Source organism: Eschscholzia californica, unplaced genomic scaffold (assembly GCF_041429995.1).
Source record: "Eschscholzia californica isolate CP2 unplaced genomic scaffold, dmEscCali1.0.p SCAF_1, whole genome shotgun sequence".
Taxonomy (NCBI): domain Eukaryota; kingdom Viridiplantae; phylum Streptophyta; class Magnoliopsida; order Ranunculales; family Papaveraceae; genus Eschscholzia; species Eschscholzia californica.
Genome location: NW_028238198.1, coordinates 27479 through 39937, shown reverse-complemented (window position 1 = coordinate 39937; position 12459 = coordinate 27479). Strand labels below are relative to the sequence as shown.

At 38.7% G+C, this 12459-nt stretch overlaps 1 protein-coding gene across 1 annotated transcript; it reads left to right on the top strand.

Moving 5' to 3' along the window:
- Positions 1-706: 706 nt before the first annotated feature.
- On the top strand, positions 707-4282 carry HAK5 (high affinity K+ transporter 5). Its single transcript, XM_086672806.1, has 9 exons — positions 707-961; positions 1110-1335; positions 1489-1737; positions 1843-1893; positions 1976-2236; positions 2337-2389; positions 2499-2613; positions 2704-2958; positions 3066-4282. Exons 1-9 carry the CDS (start codon positions 767-769, stop codon positions 4052-4054), a joined length of 2394 nt encoding a protein of 797 aa, XP_086528932.1. The 5' UTR covers positions 707-766; the 3' UTR covers positions 4055-4282.
- The last annotated feature ends 8177 nt before the right edge of the window (positions 4283-12459 follow it).

The following is a 12459-nucleotide window of genomic DNA, read 5'->3' as shown; positions in this document are numbered from 1 at the left end:
CAACAATATCGGCTATGAATTCAGTTCAAATATAAGAAAGATCAGTTCTACTTAACTGCATATCCAATACAACCAAAATTAGAGCATCTCCAATGGGACACTCAATCTCTAACACTTAGAGGGCCACAACCTTGCTTGTTGATCTCATCTCAACATGTTATCTACCTTTATATGCATGTCCAAAAGAAAAGAAGAAAAGGGAATAGAATCTTTTAAGCAAAAAAAAGAAAAAAAAAAAAATATATATATATATATATATATATATATATATATATATATATATATATAAAAGAAAAAAAGAGATGGAGCCTTAAGAATTAGTTTAATAAATAGGAGAAGGATTCCAACGGTTGGTGGTTAAGAATATAAAAACTGAATTATTGGTGACAGCCTAATCCTAGGTCTTATTTAGTGAAGAAGGTCAGCCTAAGTATTATGATATTGACAATAATTGCGATTAGTTTTTAATAAGCCAATCAAATATCTAAAGTCAGTATCTTTTCTTTTTTCTTTTTTAAAAAAATCAATGAAGGATGAAATATATACACGAACTGGTCGACTGGAGAGGAGATTTTTTGATTCATTGGTACGGGGGTGCGGGTTAAGTACCACCGAATCCCAATAAATCACAAAGAGTTGACAAATCTTAATTTTAAAAATTAATTTATAAAAAATGACAAATCTGTTGCCTACAAATACCAATGCAGGCAGGCAAGGAGTTCAAGTAAATAAAAAAAAAGAAGCAAGAAATTAAGAGTTAGCAGAAATGGAAGCAGATCCAGTTGATCAGAAGAATGATGCAGGTGGAAATGAAGAGCACAAAGAAACAACAACCCAAGTCCATGAACTTGGAGAGAAACATCTTAAAGAGAGAAAGATCTCGTGGGCTAAGCTACGTCGTGTTGACTCATTGAACTTGGAGGCTGGAAGAGTTTCTGGTACTCAAAATCACCACTCTCAGGTACAGCCACTTAATTACTTTTCTTCTTCTTCTTCTTCTTGTATGTATATATATATATATATATATATATGTATGTATGTGTATATAATAAATTAGAGTAGATGAAGTTCAGAAGTACTTCTTCTCAAATATATATGTGAATGTACAGGGGGGTGATTGGAGAAGAACATTAATATTGGCATTCCAGAGCATTGGTGTGATATATGGGGACGTAGGGACGTCTCCACTTTACGTGTATTCAAGCACCTTCCCCACTGGGATCCACAACAAAGATGATATTCTTGGTGTCTTGTCTCTCATTATTTACACCATTGTCATCATACCCTTGGCCAAATATGCCTTTGTTGTTTTGTGGGCTAACGATCATGGTAACGGTGAGCGTTCATCTCGTAATCTGTTTCCACTAGTTTTTATTGATGCCCACAAATATTATACTCCAACATCGATTCGATTGAGAAGAGCGTAGGTTTGAAAGATTAATTAAGAGCCAGTCTTAATTTGTACTAACTAACCAACTCATGCGGCAGGAGGAACTTTTGCACTTTATTCTTTGATATGTCGGCACGCAAAGGTAAGCTTAATACCAAAGGAGCAGGCAGAGGACAGCGAATTATCCAACTATAAACTCGACATACCATCATCTCAGTTGAGGAGAGCTCAAAAGGTTAAGGAGAAACTTGAGAAAACTAAGTCCGCCCATGTAGGCCTCCTCCTTGTCACCATCTTAGGGGTATCCATGGTCATTGGAGACGGAATTCTCACTCCAAGCATCTCTGGTAGGTGATCTACACCAACATCTATCTATCTATCTATCTATTTGGATGATGCAATAATTTTTTCATAATCTTTTTTGCTAACCCAAGACGGTCAAATTATCGCAGTTCTTTCTGCAGTCAGTGGAATCCAGCAGTTGGCCGAGTCCCTCAACCAAAGTAACATGTTTTTCTTTTTCATGAATTAAACAGGCTACTTGACAATTACGATCTAATTGTACGACTCTTTTTTTTTCCCCAGATGCTATCGTGGGAATTTCCGTGGCAATCTTGCTCTTACTCTTCTCTGTTCAACGATTTGGGACAGATAAAGTGGGATCAACATTTGCTCCCATCATCTTCTTGTGGTTTTCTTTCATTGCTGGCATCGGTCTCTACAACTTATTCAAGTTCGAGATTGGTATTTTACGTGCTTTTAACCCAAAATATATTATAGATTACTTCCGAAGGAATGGTAAGAAAGGATGGGTATCTCTTGGAGGTGTTGTTTTGTGCATTACGGGTGAGTAAAATTGCATGGTTTACAAGCTATAGGCTAGGGTGTGTTGTATTTCTTTGACTCTCTCACAGCCAAGTGTACTAATATCTATTATGGAACACAGGCACTGAAGCTATGTTTGCTGATCTTGGTCACTTCTCCGTCCGATCAGTTCAAGTATGTAAACAACACCTCTGCTCCTGGATCATCTTTGTTGTTTGCGGGAAACAAAGTGGATGCTTTATCTGATGAGTTAAATTTTGTTTCTTCCAATACTGAATTGCAGATTAGCTTCACTGGAATTGTCTTTCCTTCATTGATGTGTGCGTATATTGGGCAAGCTGCATATCTCACCGAGTTCCCGGAGAAGGTTGCTAATACTTTCTACGCGTCAATTCCAGGTAATATTCTCACGTCCAACTGGGCTAGTTCTGGGCTCTAGCTAGAATTACACTATGTGTTAATAAATAAAATGGGGTGATATATGGCAGGTCCATTATACTGGCCAATGTTTGTGGTGGCTGTATTAGCTGCCATTATAGCGAGCCAGGCGATGATATCAGGAGCATTTGCAATCATAACTCAGTCTCTAAGTCTTGGGTGCTTCCCAAGGGTAACCGTGATTCATACATCAGCTAAGTACGAAGGACAGGTTTACATTCCTGAGATTAACTACCTGATCATGGTTTGCTCTGTTATTGTCACCATATCGTTCCGAACTACTGAAAAGATCGGTAACGCATATGGTACGTCAACACTACTCATATATATACATATCCATATTGGGTTGATAGAATAAAAGAGAAAAGGAAATTTGACGATGAATTAAAATCTAGCTAATTGATATGCGCAGGAATTGCGGTGGTTTCTGTGATGGCGATCACATCATTTATGGTTTCTCTGATAATGCTTATGATTTGGAAAAAGAGCATATGGTGGATAGTGCCCTTCTATGTAGTGTGTAGTACGGTCGAACTTACATACTTATCAGCGGTCCTATCTAAATTCATACAGGGTGGATTCCTGCCAATAGCATTTTCCCTTTTCCTTATGAGCGTTATGGGTATATGGCACTATGTTCACAAGAAGAGATACATGTATGAGCTTAACAACAAGGTTTCTGGTGAGTACATCAGAGATCTGGCCAAGAACCCAGACATAAACAGGATTCCAGGTATTGGCCTTCTATACTCAGAGCTTGTACAAGGGATCCCACCTATATTCCCACACTTCGTAGCCAACATACCATCCATCCATTCTGTTCTTGTTTTTGTGTCAATAAAATCAATCCCAATCAGTAAAGTATTGGTAGAGGAGCGTTTTCTATTCAGACAGGTCGAACCAAAAGAGTATCGGATGTTCCGCTGTGTCGCCCGTTACGGATATAATGACGTGATCGGTGGACCAGAGGAGTTTGAGCACGAGCTCGTCGAGAATTTGAAAGAATTTGTACGCCACGAGACCTACATGATCCAAGGTGGACCCTCTGCTGAACCAACAACTACTACGAACATTAACAGGGAACATGAAGTGGGGGGGCAGCAGCCAGCCCGTATTTCATCCGGATCCATTCTGCCAGCCCATACTTCAAGCAGAGTCACTAGTGGACCCATCCAGGGAGCTGAAGAAGAGATTTTGTTTATCCAGAAAGCAAGGGAGAATGGGGTAGTGTACCTCCTAGGAGAAACAGAAGTGGTGGCAGAACAGGATTCCTCCTTGTTCAAGAGGATAATCATCAACAATGTGTATGATTTCATTAGGAGAAACATCAGGCAAGGAGATAAAATCTTATCAATTCCCCGCAGCAGGCTTCTTCGTGTTGGGATGACTTATGAGGTATGAGAGATAAAAGGACATACGCACGTACTAACATAAAGATATATATATATATATATATATATATATATTGTGTGTGTATCCATTGTTACAGTTGAGTGTGGTACTAGTTTCCAATACCTTTGTTTTCTTTTCTCCATTATAATGTCTTTCAAGTGCGAGGTTGAATAATATCATCTGTGCTAATATAGAAATTAAAAAGAAGAAACATTTTATATTTGATTTCTTCCATCAGTACCAATGGATCACTCAGTGAATTTGAATCTTGAGTTGGTAATATATATTTAGCTATTAGTGGGAAAACACCTCCACTGTGTGGTTTTTAACATTGTAGCACAAGGAACTAATACAAACAAACGTATATTACCTACAAGTGCATAATCAATGTAGCATAAGCAACTATAGTAACAAAACCCGCTTGAGCCGAAGCGCATGGACACTAATAAAATTCATCGTTAATGAGAAGATAATCCATGACGCAATCAGTAAAAGAAGTAGAGTCAAATCTGAATTGACTCCACTTGATGAAGCAAACTTGATGAAGCAAATACATAGGGAGGTTGTGAGGCCTGAGGTTCTAAAAGAGACAAGAAGACGATAGTGGCTAGGAAAAAAGAGGTACAGCTTCAATGCCCAATGGTCCTATGGTGGATCAACGAACCTACCAAATCTGTAGGTGCAATGAACATACGTACGCTTTACTAGATGCCTTGATGAAAGATTTCGTATTAGGTACATAGAGAGAGAAACAGGAAGAGAGAGATCAAGGAGAAAGAGTGTTTTTTTTTTTTTGAGAAAGAGGTAATATATTGATTATTGTGCCGAGACAGCACTCTAAAAGTCAAATTTTACATATTAGATAACATCGACTCCCAAGAAGACAAGAAGACTGAGAAAGGTACCCCTATGAAAATTCTAGTTGGTAAAGCCCATGAAAAAATTAATCTCTTGACCTCTACAATTATTTGTTCAACCGAACTAAAATTATCTTTAAATATCCTTGTTGTAAGAAAGATAGAAATCGAATTTCATTAATCTTTCACTAAGTTTCTCAATACAAGTCTCACTCATTATATACACAAAGATTGAAACAGAAAGAATTAGAGAGAGAGAGAGAGAAAGTTAGTTATCAAGTTGTTAGTTTGTTAATCTCAGATTAACTAACACTAACTAATCTCTATGACTCACACATGTTAATAACACGTGTAGCAGAGGTGCTGATAGACACTGACTCAGACAGTTAAATCTGTTACTCCTTCTTCCTTTTAATCTTCTTTAGCTTCAACACTCGAACACTCTTCAATCTTCTTATGAGTGTCTTCCTTCTTACAGCCCCCCTCAAACCCATGTTGTGGAACAAACATGAGTTTGCTCCTAATAGAACTTAGAGTAGAATGAAGAACACCCTTGGTGAATATGTCAGCCAAATTCTCCTGAGAAGCAACAAACTCAATCACCAAAGTTCCTTTCATCACCAAATCTCTAATGAAATGGAAGTCAATTTCCACATGTTTTGTCCTGGCATGGAGAACTGGGTTAGAAGCCAAATACTTTGCCCCCATATTATCACAAAATAGCTTCATAGGCAGCTGAACTGGTTGATGAAGCTCTTTCAGCAAATAAGAAACCCAGAGCATCTCTGAGACAACCAAAGAAAGAGCCCTGTACTCTGCCTCTGTAGAAGATCTAGACACCACCTGCTGCTTCTTAGAAGACCAACAAATCACAGTGGAGCCTAAGAAGAGGCAGTATCCACTAGTAGACCTTCTTGAATCTGGGCAGCTACCCCAATCTGAGTCAGAATAGCCTGAAAGAGATGAAATGTCTCCTGAAATAATAGTAATGCCAGCTCCCAAAGTACCCTTAAGATACCTAAGTACCTTTTTCAGCAAAATCAGATGAGTGGAGCTGGGACTTTGCATAAATTGAGCTAGGTAATTCACAGCAAATGCAATATCAGGTCTAGTCATAGTGGCATATTGGAGACCCCCAACCATACTTCTAAAGAAAAGTGGATCATCAATTGGTTCTCCATCAAATTTGGAAGCTCTTCTGCCAGAAGAGACTGGAATCACACTAGGTTTGCTGTCCAAAAGCTCTGACTTGTGAAGCAACTCAGTAATATACTTGGTTTGAGTCAAAAGAAGAGAAGAACCATGAGCTATGACCTCTATACCCAAGAAATAATGAAGAGATCCCAACTGCTTCATTGAAAATTCACATCCAAGAGCACTAACCAGCTTGTGAATCAAATCCAAGCTAGACCCAGTTAATATTATATCATCAACATAAAGGAGAAAGATAAGAATCTGTCCATCTAATGAGAATACAAACATAGTGTAGGGTTTTACACCCTTCTACTAGTGTTTATAGCGGAAATATGACATCTAATGTCTACACTAGTATTCCCAGGATCACATGCAAAACTAGTAATTAATCTAATGGAGATAGTAGATTACCTTAATCGCTTTTCCCTCGAACTAGTTGAATTGATTGAAGAAGACCAAGAGCTTCAAGTGTAGCTCCTCTACTTGGGACACGAGCAATCAATTTGATCTCCCACCTTGTTGTATAGCTAGCACACCAATGGTGGTTGGAAAAGAAGAACACCTTCTTCTTTGACTAGATTGATAGTAATGGGAATTAGCTCACTTTCTCCTCTCTACTTGATGTGGTAGAGTAAGAAAGCTTAGAGAGAAATTCCACACCTTATTCTCTGCCCTAAGAGTGTTTATATAGAACCCTAATAAGAATCCACCTCCTTTTAGGTTTCCTAAAACACCCTTTAGAATAAGATTTAGGGAAATAGTCGAAAATAGCAACTATTGGTATTTTCTCAATTCCCTAAGGAGATGACGTCCAAACCCAGCCAAAATTGGCAGATTTAATGTTCATAACATAAGGAAACGTCCCTCCAAAAATCAGCCCAATCCGAGCCCTAAAAGTGCCCAAATCGGCCTAGGCCCAAAAACCCTGTTTTTGGCCTTTTTGTACTATCTTTGCCTAATTCCTTTTTAGGCCTATGAGATATGTTTATGGGACACTCCCATGATTATATCTCACTCCCACTAGTCATATCCTAGATCAATTTATCACTCTTATGTGTAACCCGTTGTAGGATCCGATCGAAGTTAGCCGCGAATTACTTCGTAATTCGACGATCGTAGTTGGTCTCTAGCTACAACTCTACGATCCCTAAATCAATCGGACTTGATGATATTCCACATCAATTGTCCTATCCGACAAATTGTTCGCATTGTCACCTTGGTCGAAGGACATCTCCTTCAACTCCTTCAGACTCCCACTTGGACTTAGAACAAGTGCAATGCCTCGATTCCCGTGTCAATTTAGTATCCCATCTGATACGTCACATCATTCAGACTTTCTTGATATCCGAGTACAACTGTAAAAGACAAACGATTAACTTTTAATCCGTTTGAGCGCGGCCACGCATTTTCAGTTGCTACTCATCAAGTGGCCTTGAGACACTTTGTACCTAATGTGATTAGGGTGACACAATCCATTCTTGCGCTCCCACTTAACTTCATGTCTATCCTGTCCTCCCCAGTATCCGTCTTTATAACCTCCTTTTACGGCGCGGCGTTTAACGGAACCAAAGTCGGGCATTCCTTACATAAGATGAGTGGAGCACTCATGTTTTGAGGAATCTCTCCAATTGTCTTTATGAGAAGTATTGACGTTCATCACGAATGATGTACTTCTCATTTGAGGGTTATCCAGTGTATAAACCTTTTATACACCCACGTAGTCGAATAGAATATACTATTCCTATAGCCCATGAAACTGCGCTAACCCATCGACTCCCGTGCTAGTCTTCGTGAGTCATTGTTGTCCATGCAATGACCTGGACCAGGGATTTTTGATAATAAATATTCCAAGTTCACTTAATAGGGTTTCATTCATCAGATCACGTATCTGACAAACCTATTCGGAACGTTTTATTATCTATGGACTGTCGTTTAAACACTAAACCAAGTTTAGACGACTGGTGAAATAATTCTTATTATTTCTGATAACGAGAGTTGTAAATCTGAGCCTCTTCCGTAAAACCCCTTTTACCCACTCAGTTTTACTTGTCGAGGTTTAAAATTACACCTCATGCCTTAGACTGTGTATGAATCTCATACTATGTCTTAGGTGACAGTTTAGTTTGACTACCGTGGTAGTCGGTTTTAAACTTTGCTTATTATCAATTAATTTGAAGATTACTATCTTCAACCTTGATAATATCTAGTAATCTTTACTAGAGTTAAGGCCTTTAATTCTTTGTGTAGTATTTGCAACAGTTCCCGGCTTAAAACACTTTTAGCCTACTTTCCTTCCATGTCTGAAAGTTTGCTACGATGACATGTTCAACTTTGTACTACTTCATCCTTTAGCCTTCTAGGATGTACTAAGTAGTGTTTCGGTTTTCCAATCCGAATTCGGATGTTTAAATGCTAATCATGTCCAACATGATTGACTTTATGTTTTCGAACATAAATGTCTCTCTCATGCGTGCTAGCTCATCGGTGTCTTTTAGACTCCGAGTTTTGCAACGCCCTCTGTCATGAGTTTTTGGGTCGAAATTCTTTTAGACTTTCCGAGTCTTAGATTTTCTGTTTCGGATCTCAAGCATCTCAGCGTACTGAGTCTCTCTAATCCTATCATCCTTTTGATCTATGCTTATAGATCTCCAGATGCCCAAAATGGCATTTTATCCTTTTGTGTGTGGTCCTTTATTGAGTCAGTTCGTTACTGTTATACAACACCTTATGTCGTACTCAATCTTTTGTATGTACTCTGCATACGGACCCGGAAGGTTTGTTTACTCCCACTTACCTTCTTGAAACTCGTGATTCAAGATTTTCTTCATTCTCCAGGAATCAAATTTCTCTGATTGCCTTTTGAATCGAAGATTCTAACTCTTGCGTGCTTTTAATCCGTCGATAGATTTCTGAAGCATGCTTGTGGACATAACTTGATTGGAAGAATCTTTATTCTTCTTGTCTCGTTTCGGGAAACACGAATGTTTCCATCCTTCTCAGTTTTCTATTTTGGAAAACCAATTTAGGTCTTTTGTTGACTTAAATTATCAAGCTTCATGTCTTGACGAGATATGGATTCCACGATGATTTTGGGTTCTAGCCAAAATCTAGAGTCAGTTTCCGTTTCTGCGCAGGTCTTTTATCTCTTCAGAAATAACCTTTATTTTCTGTGTCTTTGAGATTTGACCTTTTAGGGCTTTTGAACAACAATTTGGAATTTTCTCAATTACTTTAAGATATTCCTTTAGAGACACTTTCACTTGTTTTGAGAGTTCTCCGGCGAATGACATTCGCTTTTGTGCGGTGGGTTTATAAGATCATGTCTTTAACCTCTCCTTTTCCGAGGAGCCGCAGTTTGTTGCTCTTGGTCGACTTTAATCGTCTTGTACAAGTTTCATGATTGTTCTTCATGACCCTCCATGATTTTTCTCATGATCGAATTAAATCGACTTGTACTTTTCTCCCACTTATTCTTGTAATAATTAGTGTTTTTCTCCCAGACGACCAGGTGTGCTAATTATTAGAAGAATACTATCATGAGCAACAAACACTTTGTTCTCTTGATTGGTTGTGGAAGAAGCCCAAATTTCTTTCAAAAGAAATTGCGTCAGATATTAGCTAGTTTTTGTAATGCTTTTACAAGCTTAGCTGTTAGACGGAATTTTGGTAGTTTTGTGAGAAGCTATGTCTAGACTAAATGGATTTTGGAGGATAGAGTTTGATTCGTGTTCTTCATCTTAATCCTTTTGGACACTCCAAATATGGATAGGTTAGAAGTACGTTTGAAGATCAATCTCTGTTTTTGACTCAAGGCTTTCTTTCTTGTCAGTTTGATTCATGTTTTGGTTATAGTGGACTTGTTGTCCTCATCCCTTTCCGATTGGGATGAACCTATCTTATAGGTTTTTGACCAATTTTAGAATCTTTTGGTATAGTTTGTTAAATTTAGCACTTATTAACATCTCAATTTAGAAATAAAGTTCTTTATTGATTCTCCATAATACTTAGTACAGAGATGATGTTAAAAAACTAGAAAACGATTAATCTAGAATAGTGCCTAAAGTAGACTTCGATCCCTTTCAGCATCCTTAGCAGTCGAGGCTTCTGCTCCCTCTTGGATCTTGTCTTCCTTAGCCAAATACTCAGTTCCCAGCTGCGCCTGTACATTCACAATGAAAGGGCAATTTTAGGTATCACATACCAAGGTTTGGGAATTTTTCAGTATTTGATAAGTTAACTGTTTATACCTGAAGTGGAAGCCACTGTTCCATTCTTTTTGTCCTCCAAGAACTTAGGGCAGTTTCTTTTCCAGTGGCCCTTGCCATCACAGTAGAAACATTTGGTGTCAGGAGGAGGACCTTTGTCTTTAGGTTTGGCAACTCGTTTGCTTTTACCTTTTGACGTGGTTTTCTTCTTCTGTTTTCCACCTTTCTTGAACCCTTTGTCCTTTTGTACCATAAGAACGTCCTTCTTAGTTTCCACTATAGCGACGTCCTTTTCGGCTGTTAGAAGCATAGAATGAAGTTCCTCCAACGTTTTATCCCATCCAATCATGTTGTAGTTCATCTTAAACTGATTAAAACCACTATGGAGGGAGTGAAGGATAGTGTCGGTAGCTGTCTGTTGGCTATAAGGGAAACCTAGTTTAGCCAGTTTGCCTATGAGCCTGATCATTTGACGAACATGAGGCCCAACTGGTTTTCCCTTTTCAAGGCGCATGTCCATAATCGCTTTAGAGGTTTCAAACCTCTCCAATCTCGACTGTTTCTGGAACATTTCCCGAAGTTGTCGCATCATGGAGTAAGCATCCATGTCTATGAACTGCTCTTGCAGAGTCGGTTCCAGGTTGCTAGCATTAAGCAAGTTACGGGCTCTGCCTTTTTCCGCACACTCCTTTCTTCATCTATCTCTTCTTTAGTCGAATTATCATCCAATACAGGAATTGGAATTTCTAGTACATGTTGCTTTCCTTCCATCCTGAGAACTATTCCTAGGTTCCTTTCCCAGTCAAGGAAGTTGTGCTCATTCAGCTTCTCCTTGTCGAGAAGTGAGCGGAAGTTGAAAATATCTTTTGTCATCTTTGAACTACATAAAAGAAATGGCAAAGTTTTAAAACTCGTTATCGTTTTTTAAAAACATTAGTTTTCCCACATTATTCAATATAAAATTGTCCCCGATTGAATAAGTGATTCCAAGACCCCAGTTCTTCGAAGTAAAGCGGACGAAGGCCCTACCCTTTGACTCCGTCGTTCCGGGTGAGCGAACTACTTCACTGATCATACCTTATGACTCTTGGTTGATAGATTTCATTAATGAATGACTAATCTATCCTTTTGCCTCGAGTATCCAAGACTCTCTTGCTGATCTCGTTGAGTAGAACCATTTAGACGTGTAGGCCTCTTCTATAGACCTACCCGCATTGTCCCAAGGTAGAGGAGGTACTCTGCGAAGGCCGACCCACCTTCCTCGAACAAGGGCGCAACGAGTGTCTTAATCTGGATAGGCGATTACTCAAGATTACTTTTGGGGACTTTTACGCTAGTCTGGCGTTTGTTATAGTGAACTATTTAGCCTAACTAACATCCACGACATAAAGCGTAAATAAGTAAGTAAATGCGCGCGAGAAAGTAAATCAAGCAGACATGGATCCTAGTATGGCCCCTAACCTAGAAGATCTAATCACCCTTGGTTTTCTTCTTGTTTCGCCTTTTGGTTCGTCTTAGATCGCCATCTTTGAACCTCCATTGATTTCTCCCACTCGCCTTTGGATTTGATCCTCGAGTTTCTTCAATGGACTCATAGACCCTACACTCTAATTACAAGACTCTAACGATTCGCAGATCGTATAAACTTGAAATTAAAATTAATTACAAAGCATGCACCCATCCGTGCTTAAAACAAGAATAAAGAAATAAATCTATGGCCATACTAGTTTCCCGCATTCACATCACATGCAATCATATAATATATCAAGGCTAAGAATTATATATGCATGATTATCTTGGGAGATACTTTTGTTGACATCACATGTCACATTACGGACCTTAAGTCTAAATTCGAAGAATTCTACTAATGGTGCTTTCCGGTTTTATCTTTTATGATTTCTAAACTCATCTTTAAGAAAAACTCCGTTTTGGGCTCGAGAAAGCCCGGGTCAATTTCGGAAAAAAATATTGGTTCGATTCTTAATGATTTCATAAATCAATTTAAAGAGAAATCCGTTTTGGGCTATTGGATAGCCCGGATTGATTTTGGAATTATTTGGTTGGAATCGGAAAAAAATTTTGGCAAAAACTCCCACTCGAATGATGGTCCCTTTTCGTGGTCCGAAAAGCCTCGAAAAAGCCCGGGACAAGTCCTAGA